This window comes from Lampris incognitus, chromosome 14 (assembly GCF_029633865.1).
Source record: "Lampris incognitus isolate fLamInc1 chromosome 14, fLamInc1.hap2, whole genome shotgun sequence".
NCBI classification, from domain to species: domain Eukaryota; kingdom Metazoa; phylum Chordata; class Actinopteri; order Lampriformes; family Lampridae; genus Lampris; species Lampris incognitus.
Window position 1 is genome coordinate 46,912,959 of NC_079224.1, and position 25,082 is coordinate 46,938,040.

At 41.6% G+C, this 25,082-nt stretch overlaps 2 gene segments (V, D, J or C); both read left to right on the plus strand.

The window, feature by feature from the left end:
* Positions 1–7,262: 7,262 nt before the first annotated feature.
* Positions 7,263–7,695, plus strand: LOC130124257 (T cell receptor alpha variable 14/delta variable 4-like; the record flags this gene model as incomplete). The annotated part of the segment is given in 2 exon segments: positions 7,263–7,281; positions 7,376–7,695. Coding segments are annotated over 2 exon segments (339 nt in total), but the record flags the coding sequence as incomplete, so codon positions are not given.
* Positions 7,696–19,542: 11,847 nt separating this feature from the next.
* LOC130124527 (T cell receptor alpha variable 38-2/delta variable 8-like) lies at positions 19,543–22,401 on the plus strand (the record flags this gene model as incomplete). The annotated part of the segment is given in 3 exon segments: positions 19,543–19,561; positions 19,656–19,975; positions 22,348–22,401. Coding segments are annotated over 3 exon segments (393 nt in total), but the record flags the coding sequence as incomplete, so codon positions are not given.
* Between the last annotated feature and the right edge of the window lie 2,681 nt (positions 22,402–25,082).

Sequence of the window (25,082 nt, forward strand, 5' to 3'; positions counted from 1 at the left end):
ACAACAACTCACATATGTATTTGGTTATAGTGCCACCTGCTGGACTCTCCTGAACGATGACAGCATTTCCTGATGTTTTCAGGATGCTGATTTAAGACAAGAGGAGGAGCAAAGTTCCCCCTCAGTGCTTATGACTGAATTTTTACTTTGGATCTTGAAAAGGAGATTCATTCCTGTCCAGTTTCCTCTCACCTTCTACTCTTCCTCAAGTTAGCTTTGGTGATGCTCTCTTCTGTTATTTTATTGTGTGCCGTATGGGGTAAGATATCCTGTCATATTTTTTCTCAAAATCGAAGGTCACGTTTGATCTGATTATTTTTTTCTTATTGTTTTAAATAACAATAAACAACAAATATACAACCATGTTGCAAAATTTGACACGCTGAACAAAAATGTCTCTGGCATACTGATGATTGTCACTTGTCTTTGAGTTTGTGTATGGTCTGGGCAGATTGGAACACTGAACTGTCCTTCTGCAACAGATAAAGTTGTCTGAATCTGAATCTGAATCTGAATGAAAATGCTTGAATTCTGTGTTTCACCTTTTTCTTCCAGCTCAGAGTTCTGCAGACACCATCAGACCAGATAAGAATACTGAAGATGTAACTGAGGGTGATGAGGTTAAACTCTCCTGTAGATACAACAGTTCTAGGGTTGACACCTTGTTATGGTACCGCCAGTATCCTGGATCAGCTCCACAGTTTCTCACAATGGACTCCTCAGGATACAAAACCAACGCAATATCAGGAGTGAACTTCCATCATGACAAAGAAGAGAAGCGAGTGGATTTAGAGATGTCCTCTGCTGCAGTGACAGACTCTGCTGTGTACTACTGTGCTGTGAGGCCCACAGTGACAGGAAACCCAGAGTCACTGTACACAAACCTGACAGTGTCTGACAGAACATTTACACACTTCAGCTCAAGTTCAAGTTGAAGTTCAACATTGTTGTCATGTGTGTTTAAATACAATGAAATTCTTGTGCTTTGTGCTCTCTCTGTCTTAACACAAAGGTCACAAGGACACCCCCCCCCAAAAAAAACACAATACAGATCTACACAGACTATGTACACAGAATTCATACATTATATACACAAAGACAGTACACAATAACAAAACAGTGTAAGGTGCATATGGGTGCGCCAACTGTTCAGCAACTTCACTGCCTGTGGAAAGAAACGATTACTGAGACGGGTGGTGTGTGATTTGATGCTTTTACATGGAAGGAGTGAGAACAGAACATTAGTGGTGTGGCTGGTGTCCTTAATGATTTTTGGGCTTTCGTTTTGCAGCAAGTGGTGTGAATATTATGAAGTTGTGGTAGTTCCATGCCAATGATATTTGCTGCTGTTGTTTCAGTCCTTTGCAGCAGCCTGCAGTCCTGAGCAGTAAGGTTACCAAACCACACTGTGGTACAGCCTGTGAATATGCACTCCATGGTATTGAGATAAAAGTTAATAAGAGTTTATATATTCATACCAAATGTGTGCCAATGTGACGCCTCCAAAAAGATGGTCTCTGCTGTGCCTTCTTGAGGATGCAATTGGTGTTGACAGACCATGTGCTGGTGTCAGTGATGTGTAAACTGAGAACTCTAAAACTGTCCACAATTTCAACAGATTATCCACTGATGCAAATAGGAATGTGATTTCCTTCAGTCTTTCTAAAGGCAACAATGATTTATTTTGTCTTACTGACATTTAGAGAGAGGTTGTTATCATGGCACCATATGGTTAAATCTTCCACTTCCCTCCTATAGGCCGTCTCATCACTGTCACTTATTACTCCAATCACTGTGGTGTCATCTGTGAATTCAGTGATGCTGTTGTTGTCATATTTGGCTACACAGTCGTGTGTAAACAGACCGTACATTAGGGGACCTAGACATCAGCCCTGAGGTGTGCCAGTCTGAAGAACTACTGTGGATGATTATGTTTTACCTATTCTCACAGTCTTGGGCGTGCATCTCAGGAAATCAAATGAGCAATTACAGATAGAGTTGCCCAGACCAAGACCTCCGAGTTTCCACACCAGTTTAGATGGTACAATGGTATTGAAAGCAGAGCTGTAATCAATAAACCACATTCTGACATAGGTATCCATGCTGACATAGATCCTTCTGTCATTTAACATACGATTAATCAAATAAGGTTTCATATCTAAATAATGACAATATTGTATCAGCGGTAATAATCAGTTTGATTTATTTGCCCTTTGTAAAAATACATGACGACCCATTTTAAAATTTCACAAAACGTTATGACTTGTTCAATCAGAGGAGGTGGATAACTTTGTCGACAGCTTTATGGAGATGGTTTCACATAAACCTTTCATGTAACAATAGTTACATTACATGAACATTTGACTGGTTGACTACAAATCTTTAAGATTAGTTGTGATGTTGGTTGGAGTTTGGTTTGAAAACTCATGTCTTAGTTCCCTCTTCATTTATGTCCGTTTGTTTCTGTCCAGATAATCCAGACATTTGCAAAAGGCAGCATTTCTCTTATAAAAATTTCACAACAACTTTATACACAGTGTTGACTGTACTGTTTTTTAAATATCCGAGTTATTCACAACATATTGCACTTAGTTCACATCCACTCAAGTAAAAACAGACAACCAAACAACCCAATTCATGACTTAAAAAGATAGGTAGACAAATGTTTGATGCAACTGTAGAAGTTGAATAATAAGACATGTTCATTGTTTTAAAGGCAATTCCCCTCAACAGGAATATGATCTAAAATGTGTTGTACTGTCTGAACCTGTCAGCAAGCCCCTCCTTCAAATCTACCACTTAGTGTTGGAGCTAAAACAAGGTTCCACAGTGAGACACAGGAAGTCCTCTCTGGTCACTGGAGCTCATAGTTACTGAACAGAAGAGCTATGAGCTTCCTGCTCATCTCACTGCTGTTGGCTGCTATGTGCTTTGGTAGGACACAACTCATGGTTTGCTTGTTATTAATCTGAACTTTGTCTTGTTGATTCTTTTCCTCACACTGACACCGTCTGCTGTCGTCCCACAGAATGCAGAGCTCAAAAAGACAACGTGCTCCAACCCAAAGGAGGTGTGACTGTTAGTGAGGGAGAGACAGTAACACTTGACTGTCACTATAACACCAGCGGATCAAGTCCATATCTTTTCTGGTACAGACAGGCTGCAGACGACAAGCCCACATTCATTCTGAACCTCTCTACTTTTGGATCAGGGGACACAGCGACAGGTTCAAGGAGAGATTTGATTCCAGCCTGGATTCCAGCTCAAGATCAGTTCCTCTGAAGATCCAGAGTCTGCAGCTGTCTGACTCTGCTGTGTACTACTGTGCTCTGAGGCCCACAGTGACAGGAAACTGCAAGACGTACTACACAAACCTTTAGAGTGTTTATCAAGAATCCAGAGACAACGCAACGATAAACCAGATCCACTAGAGGGCAGTATTCACATTTTAAAGACTTTGGTTCCTTGCTGAAGAAAAACACATTGGACGGTTTGACAAGCCAGCTTCCTACAACTGCTGATTTGTCCAATGTGTCAATACAACATTCAAAAACATTTGATTCTGCATTGAAACGTTAAACTGTCTTGATAAAGAAAAGTATTAATGTCTTCTGTAGATTCGTTTAACAAATTCTGCATTGTATTCTAGTCTTAGAAGAAAAATAACTTGATGGAAGTCAGAGCTTGGTGGTTCCTTGATGGAAGCGAGACTGCTTGACTAATCCATGGGACAAGTAGCAGTGTGTATGGTGACAGGTGAGTGGTGGTGTTTAGTCCTGCTTATTTAACAGCTATTCTTTCAAGACTCATTATTTTAGCTCCCTGTCTTACTTTTGAACACGCATACAAAACATGGTGTTCCCTGGTCGTCACTATAAATCGTTCACCACTGTGATGAGAGTCATCACTTCTGTTCACTTGACAGTGAGGAGTTCCACCAGGGGGAGTTAGTGCGTGGGAGGATCACGCTAATCCCCCCCCCCCGACCAGGCGCCCCGATCGACCAGAGGGGGCGCTAGTGCAGCGACCAGGACACATACCCACATCCGGCTTCCCACTCGCAGACACGGCCAATTGTGTCTGTAGGGAGCAAGCCGGAGGTAACACGGGGACTCGATCCGGCGATCCCCGTGTTGCTAAGCAACGGAATAGTCCGCTACGCTACCCGGACGCCCTGAGAGTAGTCATTTTAAATGAAGGCTTTATTTGGTTTTAAACCACAATAGTTGGTTTCTACCTTGTCTGTTCTTCACATGGCTTTTGGGCCTGTACGTTCACTGAATGTTGTGCTGGAATGTAACGTGCAATGTCTCTTAGGATGCTTTATTTATTTATTTATTTGTTTATTTGTTTATTTGTTTGTTTCTTCATTTATTTCTTCTTTTAATTTGTAATTTGTGATATTGGGCTATACAAACCAAATTGACTTGACTTTGCATTTTTATCTTTCGCCTGGTCCTCGTGTGAGTCTTATTGGATGGCCACACGATGGCGCCAGTGTGCATCTCTTGCCCATGTACTGTTCTGTCTCTTGTCTCTGACATACTGCTGCTTGCTGCTTGTGTGTGAGCTTGTGTATGGTCTGGGTAGATTGTGGAACTGAATTGTCCTTCTGGGAGAAATAAAGTTGTCTGAATGTGAATCTGAAGTACACAGTGCAGACAAACCTTATGGCTCTGCTGAGAGTGAGCATCAGGTATTTTAAGTACACATTGGGTCAGCACATGTTCAACAGGTTGATTTTACACTTGGCCCAGCAAATGCCCCCATTCATAATGTACCCCCCCACCCCCAAAACAAAAGAAAAAAGAAAAAGAAGAGTGGCTGATAACACTGGAGGGTGAACATTTTCAGCATGATGGGGGAGATGTTGGGGGAGGAGAGGGAGGAGAGGGAGCAGAGTAAGTCAGCAGGTCTTCTGTTTCATCTGATAGTGAAAAAACGTGTGATTCAGTGTAGATATGTAACTGCATCCACTTTGGACATCAGCCGGTTGGTTTCTTCGGTCATGACGTCATCAAAGTGACTTCGTCAGCCTCTGAGACAAAGAGACTGACAGTCTCCTAGATGAATGATGACACGTTTCTCCCATGAAACCTTGTGTCCAGATGAACTGATTCAACTTTTCTGGGATTCTACACCTGGATGATTGAGCAGACATCACAATATTCATGTGTAGTATTCTAGTTTTAGAAGAAACACAACAATAAATCCCATACTGTCTCACATATAAACCCAACCACAAAAGATAAACTACATGATGACAGGAGAAGAAAGACAACCTGAAGGTAATATAAAATATTTAATAATAATAACTCTATTCTATCAACATTCCTTTAAGGTGAGATTATCCTTAAACCATCATTAATTGATTGTTTTATTTGAATATTCTTGCTAAACCTATCTGGAGAGTGGATTGTAATAAGCTGTCAGAGTTGATCCAGTCATTGTTTCCTCTTCAGCAGGAAGTGGAGTTTGACAGACAGGGAAACAGATCAGATCTCTGAAACCAGCACATCTTTAACTAGGTGATTGTTGCTGTGCCACAGTTTCTGTTTGACGTCTGACATAAGCCATGCAGTTCCTCCTACCACTTGTTTTATTCACTGGCTTTACTGGTAAGAAACACTTTGGCAGCTCAGTATTTGTTAAACTATGAATCCCTTTTTAACAGAAATAATAATGAGATAGATTCAATATATGACATGATTATTGACTTTTTAATCATTTCTTCCCATCTGCAGGTTCCAGTTATCAGCAAACCATCCAGTCCCTCCAAGACAGAGTACATGGTCTAGAAGGTGCCAAAGTTACTCTCTCCTGTAAATACTCCTCAGCAGAATACTTATATTGGTATCGCCAGGACGCAGGAGAGCAACCACAGTTTCTAATATCCTCCTATAAATCAGGTTCAATAATGAACAGAGCAGATACCAACTCCAGCCTGTCTGTTAACGTGAATGAGACTCAAATGGATGTGGAGATGTCCTCTGCTGCAGTGACAGACTCTGCTGTGTACTACTGTGCTGTGAGGCCCACAGTGACAGGAAACCCAGAGTCACTGTACACAAACCTGACAGTGTCTGACAGAACATTTACACACTTCAGCTGTTTCTGTCATTTAACAGCAGATAAATCAAGTAGAGTTTTAATATCAGCTCATTAGAAACAAGGTGAGATATTTAGTATCTCTAATCATAGCATGACCATGGAGGATCCTTGTTTCTGGTTGATGGAAGGTTTGCGTCAAAACCTTTTAATGCACACATAGTTCAGCTCAAGGTTAAATATTGTTATAAATTCACACGCTGGATAAGAAGTTGCTGCACAACATGTTGAATTAGTATTGAGCCCAATTAACATTCAACATTTTAGCTTAACGGCTAACTTTTTGTTCATAATATTTTACTGCTAACTTCAAAACATTCATTACAAAAAATTAAATGTTTTTCTTCTAATATCTTGCCAAGTGATCATTCTATAAGCAGAATAATTCAACCGAAGTTGCGTGATAAAGAATTTTTACATTCTCCGCTTTGTGTCATGTGGTTCTTTATTTGGTATTGTAGTTTAAAATACTTTCACACATAACTTGACATGGGTTACCACTTGCTAATTCTGTCCCTCCTTTGTTATTTCTTAGGAAAATATTACTGATTGCCATGGTCTGTTTAAATAGAGGCACTTGACAAGGAGGACCTTTCTTTCCACAGTTTTTGACTCTGTCATGGTTGGTGAGACTTATTGACTTTGGGTCATGTTCAGAAACCATTTAATAATTATAATGACTTATCTTATTCTATGTCGTCCTGTTTAGATCAACACATTTATCATTTCTTAAAATGTAAGAATCCCCTTATTTATTTATTTATTTTTTTAGTAAAGAGAACAAAGAGGTGAAGGGTCCATCATGACATTAATTTCTAAACCTCCACCACTATAACACTACACAGACCAAGACAAGGGGACACAAATCACACAAATAATAATAACGTAACACTTGTTCATTGTTTTAAAGACAATTCCCCTCAACAGGAATATGATGTAAAATGTGTTGTACTGTCTGAACCTATCAGCAGCAGTAATAACAGGGGATTGGTCATCAGCCCTGTCACTCTGAACAAGCCTCTCCTTCAAATCTACCACTTAGTGTTGGAGCTAAAACCAGGTTCCACAGTGAGACACAGGAAGTCCTCATTGGTCACTGGAGCTCATAGTTACTGAACAGAAGAGCTATGAGCTTCCTGCTCATCTCACTGCTGTTGGCTGCTATGTGCTTTGGTAGGACACAACTCTTTGTTTGCTTGTTATTAATCTGAACTTTGTCTTGTTGATTCTTTTCCTCACACTGACACCGTCTGTTGTTGTCCCACAGAATGCAGAGCTCAAAAAGACAACGTGCTCCAACCCAAAGGAGGTGTGACTGTTAGTGAGGGAGAGACAGTAACACTGGACTGTCACTATAACACCAGTGACACAAGTCCATCTCTTTACTGGTACAGACAGGCTGCAGACGACAAGCCCACATTCATTCTGAGCCACTTTACTTTTGGATCAGGGGACACAGCGGACGGGTTCAAGGAGAGATTTGTTTCCAGCCTGGATTCCAGCTCAAGATCAGTTCCTCTGAAGATCCAGAGTCTGCAGCTGTCTGACTCTGCTGTGTACTACTGTGCTGTGAGGCCCACAGTGACAGGAAACTGCAAGACGTACTACAAAAACCTTCGGAGTGTCTATCAAGAATCCAGAGACAACACATTGTTAAGCCACTCCCACTAGAGGGCAGTATTCACATTCTAATCTCATCGGCTCCTTGTTGAAGCAGAAAACACACTGGACAGGTTGACAAGCCAGCTTCCTACAACTGCTTATTTGTCCAATGTGTCAATACAACATTCAAAAACATTTTAATCTACATTGAAACGTTAAACTCTCTTGATAAAGAAAATTATTTATGTCATATGTGGTTTTGTTTAACAAATGGTACATTCCTGTATCGTATTCTAGTGTTAGAAGAAAAATAACTGTAAATGCCATACGGTCTCACATTAAAAAAAAAAAAACCCGAAAAAACTAAGTGACTAAAGGAGAAAAAGGCCCATTTAAAGGTAATACAAAATATTAACTTATAATTTGCTATTCAATTCATTAAAGATTAGATTAACCTTAAACCAGGATATTTTGATTGTTTTATTTGTATATTCTTGCTAAACCGATCTGGCCAGTGAATTGTAATGAGCAATCAAAGGGAGAGATCAGGACCTAAACTCGAAGGCCTCACACAGGAAGGCAAGACCTTCACGAGATACTTTACTGAACGAAGGATGGGTTTTGTTTTCAAGTGACTGGTGAGTCCTACTCTATTAATTATCTATAGAGTTGATTAAGATTGTTGTTGACAATGCTCAAATTTGTAGCTACGAGATGTATCACCTAATTTTTGCAACATGCAGTAGACTTCTGTACGTGACTGATGATTTACATCCCACATTTCCCTCCCAGAGCCTTCGTTTCTGCCTACAGTGGAACCCCACAGGACTGTTTTGTCCGATAGCTCCCCCCACTGGCCTCTTCTGTCATTAAACCTCTTACCAGCAGTTTTCCCCATACAGACTACTATTAGGCACCGAGCCTCTTATCCACACGACATATTACGACTTGACCTGGATGTGGACCACAGTGTGCTAACTCCACTAGTTAAATCAGCTGTTTATACGTGCACAACCTGTCAGAAGTTTTCCCTCTACAATATCCGATCTATTACCAACAAAGCCCCTCAGGTCAATAACGCCATCACAGAGCACAAACTGGACTATTTATGTCTGACGGAAACCTGCCAGTCACAGAATAACTTTCTACAGCTAAATTAAACAAATGTGTTTAATATCCAAACCTTGGTCTTCGGGCAGAGGAGGCGGCCTTGTGCAGATTTATTGTGATAGTATAAAACTAACACCACTCTCTCTACTTGATCACTCTTCCTTTGAACTGCTGGCTGTTAAGCTCTATGGACCTTCACCCACCATTGTTGCTGCTCTCTACAGACCACCTAAGGCATCGGATATTTTTATCATTGAACGCTCACCAGTTTTAACCACCCTTAGTACAATGTCTCCCTATATAATCCTAATGGAGGATTTAAATATTAATTTTCACAACACTGACAAGATATTCACCACATGTTTTAACGTGATGTTAGATTGCTTTGGTCTAATGAAATATGGCAACTTTGCAACCCACACCAAGGGTCATATCTTTGACTTGGTTTGCTGTTCCGGCATCGCACCATATAACATCACCTCTGCTGAACTACCCATCTCCTGTCTGTAGCCCGTGGAATTAGATACCACACAGGACACAATTACTTCCGGGGTTCTTGTAGCTTTAATTTTATTGTTTGAACCTTCGAATGCAGATCGTTTTACTGAGTGCATACATTCCTGTGTCTTTCGAGCAAACAGCTCATAAATGTTCACAGATGTGGCAAGTTTAACAGAAAAGATTTTAAAAAGGGAAATAATAAATACAAAATACGGTGCAAAATACGGCAGTGGACTATGTACGTTAAACAGGGTTTAACAAAGACATGTGGAACTTCCTGAAGATCGCGCAACTTCTCACTCTGTCAGTTACCTTTAAACAGAATTAAAATGCATATAAAACCTTTACATCCCAAATACAATGGCATGGTGTGGCTTTATTCACGCCAACATTACCTTGTCATGCCTGCAATGGCGAACAGCGGTCGACGGCTCGCGCCCAAAATCACCGAACATCAACTCCAGTAGCGTCTAAATCAAACCATCTTGTCAAATTACCGACATACAATATTGTTTGGAATAATGTTACAGGTATATTTCACAAGATATTTACCCTTACTTACTACGGAGTCAGAGCCTCGTCACACCGCAATCTTCAGGCGCTCCACACAAGAAAAAAAGAAAGAATACCCAAGATGCACTTGGATAACTTGCACGGAGTTACAATAAAAGTCCGCCACTGCCACTTACTGGTCAAAACATGCAATGACAACCAAAACTATAAAAATACACTCACAATCTGCCTCACAATTTAAATACATCAAATGACATTTTACATGGCTTGACAGTGTAACAATTACATATATTAACAGTTAAACTATACTAAATTTAAGTGGAAAATCATTTAACATATTTAACAGATTTACCACCCGGCTACATACTCCCCTGCAAATATAGTCAACGTCCTCGGTGACTACGAAACATGAACTGACTCAAATACTCCCTGCAAGGCCTTTTCAAAGAGAGCAGCACCCAAGCTTGTCAAAACCGTAGAGACCATGTCTGTGCTGACTGAGACTGCATTACAGGCTGACTTTGGCAGATGAAATGGGTTTGAATGAGATCCAGCCATTTCCCGCTTGCTTTTCCTAATGGCAGGTTTAGGTGCATAGGTTCTACGTCCTGCTCCACCTGCATCCTCTGTTAGTGCGGGCCTGTCCCTGTTTTCAATATTGGGCAAGTCACTGTCGCTAACGTTTGGATGCACATCATTAACACATTCTGTTTCTGTGCCACAATTTCTCATATCTGAATAACCTTCCTCAGGTCCTTCACCGTCACTCTCATCTGTGGGTGCTGTCACAGGTAAACTAACACTTTCTGCTGCAAGAGGCAGGTTAGGTACTTGCACAAGCCGGCGAGGGATGACTTCCTCAACAATAACAAAATCAGCCTCAGGTGACTCAGGCTCATCCTCAGCTACAGGCTGTGTAGTGGTCTGTAACCTAGTTCTAGTTCTTGGTTTGGGAACTGGTTTCGCACAAGGTCGCAACTCTGACCTATGAACTCTTTTAATGGGACCTCCCTCAAAAGGTTCAACAGTGTGTGTGGTACCCTGGATGTCAACTACCTTGTAGACTGTTGAGGTCCATGTGTCCTGAATCTTATGTCTACCTGGGGGTCTGTGACGTAGGAAAACCAACTGACCAATGTCCACAGGAGGACAATACACCTTCTCATTTTGCAGTGAGATCCTCTCAGCTGCCTTCTGCTCTGAGTACTCTCTGGCTCTCTCATGTGCCTGTCGGAGTCTCTCCTGATGAACAGACAACCAATCCTGTTTCCTGTCTGACACACACTCACGCCCTAATAAAGCATCTACTGGGAGATGTGGCTGTACCCCGAAAAGCAAATAATAAGGCGAGTACCCTGTGGTGGAATGAGGAGTGACATTATAGGCATATACTACTTCAGACAGATGCTCTGGCCAACGCTTTTTTTTCTCTGGTGGGAGTGTCCTTAACAAGTCATGGAGTGTGCGATTGTATCTTTCACACTGACCGTTTCCCTGTGGCCTGTAGGGAGTTGTCCGTGTCTTTTTAACCCCATAGAGTTTGCACAGCTCTGCTATAATTTCACTCTCGAAATTTCGACCTTGGTCTGAGTGCAGTCTCTCTGGGACCCCATATTTCATGAACCACTCCCTGAGCAAAACTTTAGCTGTAGTGTCAGCCTTCTGGTCTTTGGTAGCATACGCTTGTGTGAACTTTGTAAACACATCGGTCACAACAAGGACATTTTCACGGCCATCTGAAGCTGCCTCCAACACTGTAAAATCAACAGCCACCACTTCTAGAGGTCGGGAGGCCAGGAATGCCTGAACTGGAGCATGGATTTTTGGCTGAGGCATCTTGGTCAAAATGCACCGCTCGCAGTTTTTAACCCAGCTTTCAACATCCTCGCATAGCCCTACCCAAAAACACCTCCCTCTTAGCAAGTTTACAGTGCGCTCTATGCCCTGATGTCCCATGTTGTTATGTACATTTTCTAGAACTTGGTCCCTCAAACAACTAGGCACAAGTAACTGCCACACTTCTCCATGACGTGGGTCTGTGATAACCCTGTACAACAACCCTTCTCGTTGTTGTATGCATCTCCATTGTTTCAACAATCTTTTCACTTGACTAGACAGGGCTGCTCTCTCTCTGGGACATGGCCTCCTCCCCCGATCCCAAAATGCCCTAAACTCTTTTAGGGTGGGGTCACCGGCCTGAAAACCTACCAGCTCCTCTCTGGTATAACCTGGCAGTGTGGGGGTGTTGCCCTGTTTAGTACCTGTCTCACCAGACCTCGACTCCCCAGCACGGATCTGTCTCACTTTGTAACACTCCAGACCTCTAGAGACAAGACCAGGATCCAGAACTGTTCCTCGCTCAATCAGGTTACACACAGTGATACAGTCGTCAAAATCCGAGTCAGGGTCTGTTTCAGGCTCCCCTGCAAACTCCTGCCTAGAGAGAGCATCTGCGGCGGCATTACTGCAACCAGGACGGTACTTAACCTCGAAATCAAAAACAGACAGTTGCGCTACCCACCTCTGCTCTATAGCACCTAACTTGGCTGTCTTGAGGTGGCAGAGGGGATTGTTATCAGTCAGGACAACAAACTTTGAACCAAGCAAGTAACCCCTGAATTTTTCAGCAACTGCCCATTTTAAGGCAAGCAACTCCAACTTCATGCTACTATAATTTCGGTCATTCTTCTCAGCCTGGCGTAGTCTGCGGCTAGCATATGCTAGGACACGTCTGGTGTCACCTTGCTGCTGACACAATACAGCGCCTAATCCATGCTGACTAGCATCTGTCTCAACTACAAATGGTTGTGTGAAATCGGCAAAACCCAAAATGGGAGCAGAGGTAAGTTTTTCCTTTAACTGCTCAAAGGAAGAGTCACACTCTGGTGTCCACATATTACAAAACTGGTGACCTACTTTCCCTGTTTTTTTCACACCTGAACATTTGTTGACTAGGTCATGCAGTGGCCCGGCAATCTGTGAGAAGCCTCGAATGAATCTCCTGTAGTAACTACAGAAACCCAAGAACGACTGCAGCTCTTTGGCAGTGGTTGGGACCTTCCAGTTCTTAACAGCAGAGACCTTGGAGGGGTCAGTTCCTATACCTTCTGCTGACACCTGATGACCCAAAAACTTTACTGACTGTTGTAGAAAAGCACACTTCTGCAACTTCACCTTAAGGCCCGTCTCTGCCAGTCTCTTAAACACAGTCTCAAGTCTCTCCAAATGCTGCTCAAATGTCTCTGAAAAAACCAAGATGTCATCTAGGTAGACCAGGAGTATCTGAAAAATGAGATCATTCATAGTAACTTGCATAAGTCTCTGAAATGTAGCTGGACCGTTACAAACACCAAAAGGCATTCTCACGTACTCATACAGACCAAACGGTGTAGTAAATGCAGTCTTAGTCCGATCCCTCTCATGCATAGCTACCTGGTGGTATCCGCTCGCCAGATCTATGGTCGAAAAGAACTTTGCCCCTCTCAGCGCATCAAAACTCTCATCAATTCTCGGGAGCGGGAATGCATCACGTCTTGTCTTTGAGTTGAGTTTCCTGTAATCAACACATAGCCTCAGACTACCATCTGCCTTTCTCACTAGTACTATGGGCGAAGCATAAGCACTAGAGCTTTCTTGAATGACCCCTTTTTTAAGCAGCTTGCCAATATGTTCCCTGACTTCACTGTACTGTGTGGGTGGGATTCGTCTGTATGGCTGTGTTACAGGTATGTCATCTGTCAGATGGATCTCATGTTGTACTTTGTCAGTGTGGCCTAGATCTTCATCTTCTGTTGCAAACACAAAAGAGTACTTCTCCAGTAACAAAGTCAGCTGTGCTTGCTGTTCTGGGCTACCACAAAAATTGAGCTTGCCGAGAATTTCCTGCACATCTGTCTGTGTTTCGGGGTGTTCACTGATACTCACTTGTTCAGTGTCAGCTGAGATTCTCTGGAACTGTACCTCACAAAGCTCATCACTTTTCACACAGTCTACCTGAGTCAAAACCCCTAGCCTAGTCCGTGGCCCTAGCCAGATATCTTCATCAGACATGTTCATGACTCGGACTGGAAAAATGTGATTGCCCGATGAAACCAAAGTAGGCACAACAACCAAACCTCCAGGAACGGGGACACCCACAGACTCCAGCAACAAAAAAGAACCATCCTCACTCACGGTCCTGAGTCCCCTGGCCATAACTGTAGCAGCAGATGAAGCAGGTACATGGACTACATCCTTACCAGCTACCCTAGCGAAAGAGAGTCTGTCTGTTGCATGTACTGCATGAAGATGATTAAAAGCCTCTCTCCAGTTTGAGTCAAACCTCTCCTGCAGTGTGGTGTCAAACTCAGTGTGTACTAGCTCTCTGCATTTTTTGACAATGTTCATCCCTATTAGACCTGGAACAGAGGAAGAGTGTTCAGAATCTTTAACTATCAGAAAACCTCGCTCTGGGATAGTCAGACCCATGGCTTCTACATCAAGCTCCACATAGCCCATATAGGGTATGTCTAATCCATTAGCTGCAGTGATCTTTAACCACTCAAATGCCGGGTGAATGTCTTCACCTTTCACTGACAGGTGTTCCCTGAAAAAACTCTCAGAAATTGTACTGACCTGGCTACCAGTGTCAAGTAAGCAGGACACTGTAACACCTCGTAGTTTCACCTCAACAGTTTTACATTCTCCGACTGCACGCTCTAAGATCCTGCTTCTGTCTGGAGTCTCTTTTGGTGAGCCAGCTTCCTCCCCTCGAGTTGTGTGGCTCATGACAACTGAGGGTGCGAGTTTTCCTGCACTACATAAGAACTAGGTGTTGCGTCCCCTTGACCCCCTCTGGCCTGTGAGCATTTTCTTGCAATGTGACCTAAGCCTCTACACTTGAAACAGATAGGCTGACCATCTGGTGTGAACTTTGGCTGGGGTCTAGGTCGTGGCTTGGGCTCTAGGAATGTCTGTTGAGTGCTGCGCTTACTCAGTTCACCTACAGCAAAGGCTAGATCAGCGAGTGTTTTGCCTAACTCTGCTAGCTGTTTTTCTTGATGGGCTACTGCTCTCCGAACATCATTTAATGCAATACCTTGGTCATTGTTTGTTTTAATAATAGAGCACTGGGTTTCCGGAACCTCTAATGTAACTTGGTTGCTCTTTATGACCCTGGGACGATGAGACCTGCTGTCCTCCATCTCCCACAGGAGGGCCTCGTTCCTCACATCTAGAAGACTGCTCTCTGGTTTGTCCCTAACCATTTTCCTGAGTTCACGCCTGAGTGCTGCTTCTCTTAAACCCTCAATAAACCGGTCTCTGAGCAGTTTTCTCATTAGGTATTACATCTGTGGACTGTTTCACTACAGAGCTCAAAATCTGGGATAGTGCATGGGAGTAGTCACGGAGGTCTTCTCCATCAGTTTGGTTACGGTTGTAAAAGGTCTGCAAAAGCTGTGTGGAACTGCGCTTTTCCCCAAATGCATTGCTCAGGTAAGAGTATAAATCACTGGGCCCCACTGACTCACCCCTCATGCATAGTCGCACCTCTTCCAATGCAGGGCCATGCAATAGAGATAGTATATAGTCACATTGTTCCTCTGTTGTTTGCTCTCTGTATCTTAAAACCCTTTCAACCTCTTCAATAAACTCTTCGACAGATCTCCTGTCTGTACCACACTCCCCACTAAATGCTTGGATCTGGCGTTCTCTTGGAACGTAGATGTATGAACGTGTGGGTGCACTGTTATCACTTGCTCTCTGAGCCCTTGCTTCACCATTTAACCTGGTGAGCTCATCTCGCAGTCTGGCAAGCTCTTGCATGGTGGTCTGCATTTCTTTTGTAGCACCTTCACCTATACCCATTATGCCACCTGAGGTGTGGCCATTATCATTACGTGAACTCCCTTCATCACCAGAATCACTAGACATAATGATATATTAATCTTTACTCAGTCCAGTATAAATGAGGATATTTAGTTCAAAACCTGGTTCAAGGATACTACAAGGACAGTCTTTAACTTGGAGCCTTGCTGGATCTTGGTCTTTGTAGCTGAAGTTAGCGCTGGAGTCCTCTGCGCTGGTACGGCTGAGTCGTGTGAAACAGGAAGCACCAGAACCTCTTAGATGCCCTCACGTCGTCTCTCGCTGGTCACCACCTCCACAGCAGGATGGCTTCAGACTCAACACCAACGGACGTCACCAGCAATCTTCACCACTGCCGTATTTTTTTTTTTTTAAGTAAAAATAAGCCACTCTGTTGCCAATTTTAAAAAAAAATGTTTTAGCTACACCCCACTCCTGGTACCAAAATTATGTAGCCCGTGGAATTAGATACCACACAGGACACAATTACTTCCGGGGTTCTTGTAGCTTTAATTTTATTGTTTGAACCTTCGAATGCAGATCGTTTTACTGAGTGCATACATTCCTGTGTCTTTCGAGCAAACAGCTCATAAATGTTCACAGATGTGGCAAGTTTAACAGAAAAGATTTTAAAAAGGGAAATAATAAATACAAAATACGGTGCAAAATACGGCAGTGGACTATGTACGTTAAACAGGGTTTAACAAAGACATGTGGAACTTCCTGAAGATCGCGCAACTTCTCACTCTGTCAGTTACCTTTAAACAGAATTAAAATGCATATAAAACCTTTACATCCCAAATACAATGGCATGGTGTGGCTTTATTCACGCCAACATTACCTTGTCATGCCTGCAATGGCGAACAGCGGTCGACGGCTCGCGCCCAAAATCACCGAACATCAACTCCAGTAGCGTCTAAATCAAACCATCTTGTCAAATTACCGACATACAATATTGTTTGGAATAATGTTACAGGTATATTTCACAAGATATTTACCCTTACTTACTACGGAGTCAGAGCCTCGTCACACCGCAATCTTCAGGCGCTCCACACAAGAAAAAAAGAAAGAATACCCAAGATGCACTTGGATAACTTGCACGGAGTTACAATAAAAGTCCGCCACTGCCACTTACTGGTCAAAACATGCAATGACAACCAAAACTATAAAAATACACTCACAATCTGCCTCACAATTTAAATACATCAAATGACATTTTACATGGCTTGACAGTGTAACAATTACATATATTAACAGTTAAACTATACTAAATTTAAGTGGAAAATCATTTAACATATTTAACAGATTTACCACCCGGCTACATGTCTTTCGGATGAGATGTTAAACTGAGATCCTGACTCACTGTGGTCATTAAAGATCCCATGGCACTTATGGCAAAGAGTAGGGGGTTCCCTGGTGTCCTGGCAAAATTCCAAACTGGCTCTCTATCTGGCCACCTAATCACCCCCCCATGTAATTGACTGAATGATTCCTCCCTCTCCTGCTCAAGCTGGTCAGTAGAGGCACCTGATAAGGAGATCCTTTCTCTCCACTGTTTTTGTCTCTGTCATGGTTGATGAGACTTATCGATATCGGGTCATGTTCAGAAACCATTTAATAATTATAATGATTAATCTTATTCATTGTCATGCTGTTGAGATCAACACATTTATCATTTCTTAAAATGTAATAATACCATTGTTTCTATTTTTTCTGAGTAAATAGAACAAAGAGATGACACATCATGACAATCGTTTCTAAACCTCCATCTCCATAAAAGTAAACAGACCAAGACAAGGGGAGGAGTTAGAGAACTGAATGTCAAAGACTTCATGTTGGAACTGAAGAGCTGCTGAGTTCTTTTCACTTGGTGATTCAACACACTTCAGTCATGATGTTACTCCATTTAATCTGGCTGATGATATCTACCTTTCATACTGGTAAATATGAAATGGAAGAACATACATCATAATATTATCCATAAGGTATTTCCATGAACTATTGTGTTTGTAAAAATCTATGTGTCTATCTAGGGTTCTCTGAGGATTCAGTTACACCATTTCATGATAGAATTCTGGCTTTGGAAGGAGACAGGGTCACTCTCTCCTGCAACTACTCTGTCTCTATGCAGAGCCTCTACTGGTATCGACAGTACTCCAGCTCACCTCCACAGCTTCTCATCACGGACTATTCAGAGAAAGAACCAGGGTTGACTCTTAAGCATGAGAGAGAAAGAAAAGCGTTTCATCTGGAGATGTCCTCTGCTGCAGTGACAGACTCTGCTGTGTACTACTGTGCTGTGAGGCCCACAGTGACAGGAAACCCAGAGTCACTGTACACAAACCTGACAGTGTCTGACAGAACATTTACACACTTCAGCTGCTTCTGTCATTTAACAGCAGATCAATCCAGTAGAGTTTTCATACCCACATAATGAAAATAATTTATCAGAGTTTTGTATCTAATGTTTTGCACTTTGTTAAAATGTAGCCATCTTTATTTTTAAGTTTAAATAAATATAATTTCTTGTTCATTCTGTGGAACTGGATTAAATCAAATCAAATCAATTTTATTTGTATAGTCCAATATCACAAGTTCCAAATTTTCCTCAGTGGGCTTAACAGCAACACAACATCATGTCCTTGGACCCTCTCATCAGATAGGGAAAAACTCCCTAAAAAAAAAAAAAAAAAAAAACAGGGAGAAAAATAGGAAGACACCCCAGGGAGAGCAAAGGAGGGATCTCTCTCCTAAGACGGACAGTGTGCAATGGATGTTGTGTTTATGTAATTTACACAATACAACAGTGAAAGAGGATAAGCAGGATTTTAATGGAATTATAAAATCTATGAAGAATATGATGCGCAGGATGCCAAGCAGTGTCCAGACTTCCCCTCCATGTATTTTGTTACTATAACTGTGGATGAGATGTGGTCATGGCTTTGAAGCATCTTCAGGACACCATCAGGATACTATTTGACAATGTTCATGATCAATGTTTCTCATTAACTTGATAAAGACGGTTGGACCTCCACCTTCCTATGACATTAGTTTCATCACATGAATGACTGACTTCAAGCCTTTAACTTTAGTTTTCATGGTGGCTGGAGTCTGGTTTCAGGACTCATATCTTTGTTTACTTGTTGTCATTTAGTCCATTCAGGTTCTTCATAGTGATGAAGAGTCATGTAGAGCTGAGTGGAATCACAGCTGAATCCTCAGAGATACACTGAGACGCTAAAAGTTCTTCAAATTATGAAGTTTCAGACGTCTACAATTGAAATGATGAGAGTAAAACAAACATTTATTTATTTCCAAATACTCCATCAACTTTGCTATGATTCCATCAGTTTATTAGCACGTCACAACATTACTGTTTAATGAAACAGGATGAATGCACTTTTCCAAAACAAAGATTTCTGCATTTTTATTGTCAATATTATTCATAACACAATGCAATTATTCTTTAGGTTTTCTCATTAAAAGACAAACTAACAACAACAAAAAAAGTCCAAATAATAAAAATCTTCAATATTAAATTTGTGAATTATTTGCAGATTCACCAAAATAGAATCACACAAATAATAATAACATAACACTTGTTCATTGTTTTAAAGACAATTCCCCTCAACAGGAACATGATGTAAAATGTGTTGTACTGTCTGAACCTGTCAGCAGCAGTAATAACAGGGTATTGGTCATCAGCCCTGTCACTCTGAACAAGCCCCTCCTTCAAATCTACCACTTAGTGTTGGAGCTAAAACCAGGTTCCACAGTGAGACACAGGAAGTCCTCTCTGGTCACTGGAGCTCATAGTTACTGAACAGAAGAGCTATGAGCTTCCTGCTCATCTCTCTGCTGTTGGCTGCTATGTGCTTTGGTAGGACACAACTCTTTGTTTGCTTGTTATTAATCTGAACTTTGTCTTGTTGATTCTTTTCCTCACACTGACACCGTCTGTTGTTGTCCCACAGAATGCAGAGCTCAAAAAGACAACGTGCTCCAACCCAAAGGAGATGTGACTGTTAGTGAGGGAGAGACAGTAACACTGGACTGTCACTATAACACCAGTCGGACAGGTCCATATCTTTTCTGGTACAGACAGGCTGCAGACGACAAGCCCACATTCATTCTGATCCGCATTACTGCTGAATCAGGGAACACAGCGGACGAGTTCAAGGAGAGATTTGATTCCAGCCTGGATTCCAGCTCAAGATCAGTTCCTCTGAAGATCCAGAGTCTGCAGCTGTCTGACTCTGCTGTGTACTACTGTGCTCTGAGGCCCACAGTGACAGGAAACTGCAGAACCTACTACAAAAACCTTTAGAGTGTCTATCAAGAATCCAGAGACAACGCAACGATAAACCAGATCCACTAGAGGGCAGTATTCACATTTTAATCACTTTGGTTCCTTGCTGAAGAAAAACACATTGGACAGTTTGACAAGCCAGCTTCCTACAACTGCTGATTTGTCCAATGTGTCAATACAACATCCAAAAACATTTGATTCTGCATTGAAACGTTAAACTATCTTGATAAAGAAAAGTATGAATGTCTTCTGTAGATTCGTTTAACAAATGCTGCATTGTATTCTAGTCTTAGAAGAAAAATAACTTGATGGAAGTCAGAGCTTGGTGGTTCCTTGATGGAAGCGAGACTGCTTGACTAATCCATGGGACAAGTAGCAGTGTGTATGGTGACAGGTGAGTGGTGGTGTTTAGTCCTGCTTATTTAACAGCTATTCTTTCAAGACTCATTATTTTAGCTCCCTGTCTTACTTTTGAACCCGCATACAAAACATGGTGTTCCCTGGTCGTCACTATAAATCGTTCACCACTGTGATGAGAGTCATCACTTCTGTTCACTTGACAGTGAGGAGTTCCACCAGGGGGAGTTAGTGCGTGGGAGGATCACGCTAATCCCCCCCGACCAGGCGCCCCGATCGACCAGAGGGGGCGCTAGTGCAGCGACCAGGACACATACCCACGTCCGGCTTCCCACTCGCAGACACGGCCAATTGTGTCTGTAGGGAGCAAGCCGGAGGTAACACGGGGACTCGAACCGGCGATCCCCGTGTTGCTAAGCAACGGAATTGTCCGCTACGCTACCCGGATGCCCTGAGAGTAGTCATTTTAAATGAAGGCTTGATTTGGTTTTAAACCACAATAGTTGGTTTCTACCTTGTCTGTTCTTCACATGGCTTGTGGGCCTGTACGTTCACTGAATGTTGTGCTGGAATGTAACGTGCAATGTCTCTTAGGATGCTTTATTTGTTTGTTTGTTTGTTTATTTCTTAATTTATTTCTTCTTTTAATTTGTAATTTGTGATATTGGGCTATACAAACCAAATTGACTTGACTTGACTGTGCATATTTATCTTTCGCCTGGTCCTCGTGTGAGTCTGCTTGGATGGCCACACGATGGCGCCAGTGTGCATCTCTTGCCCATGTACTGTTCTGTCTCTTGTCTCTGACATACTGCTGCTTGCTGCTTGTGTGTGAGCTTGTGTATGGTCTGGGTAGATTGTGGAACTGAATTGTCCTTCTGGGAGAAATAAAGTTGTCTGAATGTGAATCTGAAGTACACAGTGCAGACAAACCTTATGGCTCTGCTGAGAGTGAGCATCAGGTATTTTAAGTACACATTGGGTCAGCACATGTTCAACAGGTTGATTTTACACTTGGCCCAGCAAATGCCCCCATTCATAATGTACCCCCCCACCCCCAAAACAAAAGAAAAAAGGAAAAGAAGAGTGGCTGATAACACTGGAGGGTGAACATTTTCAGCATGATGGGGGAGATGTTGGGGGAGGAGAGGGAGGAGAGTAAGTCAGCAGATCTGCTGTTTCATCTGATAGTGAAAAAACGTGTGATTTAGTGTAGATATGCAACTGCATCCACTTTGGACATCAGCCGGTTGGTTTCTTCAGTCATGACGTCATCAAAGTGACTTCGTCAGCCTCTGAGACAAAGAGACTGACAGTCTCCTAGATGAACGATGACACGTTTCTCCCATGAAACCTTGTGTCCAGATGAACTGATTCAACTTTTCTGGGATTCTACACCTGGATGATTGAGCAGGCATCAACATATTCATGTGTAGTATTCTAGTTTTAGAAGAAACACAACAATAAATCCCATACTGTCTCACATATAAACCCAACCACAAAGATAAACTACATGATGACAGGAGAAGAAAGCCAACCTGAAGGTAATATAAAATATTTAATGATAATAACTCTATTCTATCAACATTCCTTTAAGGTGAGATTATCCTTAAACCATGATTAATTGATTGTTTTATTTGAATATCCTTGCTAAACCTATCTGGACAGATTATTGTAATAAGCTGTCAGAGTTGATCCAGTCATTGTTTCCTCTTCAGCAGGAAGTGGAGTTTGACAGACAGGGAAACAGATCAGATCTCTGAAAGCAGCACATCTTTAACTAGGTGATTGTTGCTGTGCCACAGTTTCTGTTTGACGTCTGACATCAGCCATGCAGTTCCTCCTACCACTTGTTTTATTCACTGGCTTTACTGGTAAGAAACACTTTGGCAGCTCAGTATTTGTTAAACTATGAATCCCTTTTTAACAGAAATAATAATGAGATAGATTCAATATATGACATGATTATTGACTTTTTAATCATTTCTTCCCATCTGCAGGTTCCAGTTATCAGCAAACCATCCAGTCCCTCCAAGACAGAGTACATGGTCTAGAAGGTTCCAAAGTTACTCTCTCCTGTAAATACTCCTCAGCAGAATACTTATATTGGTATCGCCAGGACTCAGGAGAACCACCACAGTTTCTAATATCCTCCTATAAATCAGGTTCAGCAATAAAAAGAGCAGCTTCAAACTCCAGACTGTCTGTTAAAGTGAATGAGACTCAAATGGAAGTGGAGATGTCCTCTGCTGCAGTGACAGACTCTGCTGTGTACTACTGTGCTGTGAGGCCCACAGTGACAGGAAACCCAGAGTCACTGTACACAAACCTGACAGTGTCTGACAGAACATTTACACACTTCAGCTGCTTCTGTCATTTAACAGCAGAACAATCAAGTAGAGTTTTAATATCAGCTCATTAGAAACAAGGTGAGATATTTAGTATCTCTAATCATAGCATGACCATGGAGGATCCTTGTTTCTGGTTGATGGAAGGTTTGCGTCAAAACCTTTTAATGCACACATAGTTCAGCTCAAGGTTAAATATTGTTATAAATTCACACGCTGGACAAGAAGTTGCTGCACAACATGTTGAATTAGTATTGAGTCCAATTAACATTCAACATTTTAGCTTAATGGCTAACTTTTTGTTCATAATATTTTACTGCTCACTTCAAAACATTAGTTACAAAAAATTAAATGTTTTTCTTCTAATATCTTGCCAAGTGATCATTCTATAAGCAGAATAATTCAACCGAAGTTGTGTGATAAAGAATTTTTACATTCTCCACTTTGTGTCATGTGGTTCTTTATTTTGTATTGTAGTTTAAAATACTTTCACGCATAACTTGACATGAATTATCTCTTGCTAATTCAGTCACGCCCCCAGAGAATGTTCACAGGGGTGGCCAAATGGGGCCACTGAAAATCTTGGGGTGGCACACCAAAACCAAAAGCCATGACTGAATTTCAGGAATTCTATTATGCCGTTGTAGTATACTGTATAGGCTAATTGAAAACTGCCAACATGAGAGTTAAGGAATCGCCTACTGAAATACTTTGGTTTCTTATTTTTTTTACAGTTAATGTTACTACATAGCTGATGTGCAAAGACTAACACTGGTACAGTTAACATTTTGAGTTCCACAACAGTTCTGATTTAATGTGTTATGTATCTGTATATATTGTAAAGTGTTAGATGATTCATTGTTAGATTGTGTATGTGTGATGCAGTGACGGACGATCAGAAGCGACTGGCTGCCTGGCTATGCATTTGTTACTTTCTTTGACATGAATTATTATGAAAAATATACATTATTGATTTAAATGAACGGCACCTAATGTAAAATATCAGATAGAAGGATATTAAGGTTAATCAGAAGCATATTCTGCATATGCGACTCGTGGCTGGGGGAGGGGGGGAAGCAGGGGGGGCCAGGGATAGTATCAGGGGGCCGTGGCCACCCCTGAACACCCCTTGGGGGCGCCACTGTGCTAATTCTGTCCCCCTTTGTTATATCTTAGGAAAATATTACTGATGGCCATTGTCTGTTTAAATAGAGATAAGGAGGACCTTTCTTTCCACAGTTTTTGTCTCTGTCATGGTTGGTGAGACTTATTGACTTTGGGTCATGTTCAGAAACCATTTAATAATTATAATGACTAATCTTATTCTATGTCGTCCTGTTTAGATCAACAAATTTATCATTTCTTATAATGTAAGAATTCCCTTATATATATATATATATATATATATATATATATATTAGCAAAGAGAACAAAGAGGTGAAGGGTCCATCATGACATTAATTTCTAAACCTCCACCACTATAACACTACAAAGACCAAGACAAGGGGAGGAGTTAGAGAACTGAATGTCAAAGACTTCATGTTGCAACTGAAGAGCTGCTGAGTTATTTTCACTTGGTGATTCAATACACTTCAGTCATGATGTTACTCCATTTAATCTGGCTGATGATATCTACCTTTCATACTGGTAAATATGAAGTGGAAGAACATACATCTTAATATTATCCATAAGGTATTTCCATCAACTATTGTGTTTGTAAAAATCCATGTGTCTGTCTAGGGCTCTCTGAGGATTCAGTTACACCATTTCATGATAGAATTCTGGCTTTGGAAGGAGACAGGGTCACTCTCTCCTGCAACTACTCTGTCTCTACAGACAACCTCTACTGGTATCGACAGTACTCCAGCTCACCTCCACAGCTTCTCATCATGGACTATTCAGAGAAAGTACCAGGGTTGACTCTTAAGCATGAGAAAGGAAGAAAAGCGTTTCATCTGGAGATGTCCTCTGCTGCAGTGACAGACTCTGCTGTGTACTACTGTGCTGTGAGGCCCACAGTGACAGGAAACCCAGAGTCACTGTACACAAACCTGACAGTGTCTGACAGAACATTTACACACTTCAGCTGCTTCTGTCATTTAACAGCAGATCAATCAAGTAGAGTTTTCCTACCCACATAATGAAAATAATGTATCAGAGTTCATAACTGGACTAATGTTTTGCACTTTGTTAAAATGTAGCCGTCTTGATTTTTAAGTTTAATTAAATATAATTTAATGTTATGGAACTGGATTAGTGTTTTCTTTCCCTCCGCTATGTATTTTGTTACTATAACTGTGGATGAGATGTGGTCATGGCTTTGATGCATCTTCAGGACACCATCAGGATACCATTTGACAATGTTCATGATCAATGTTTCTCATTAA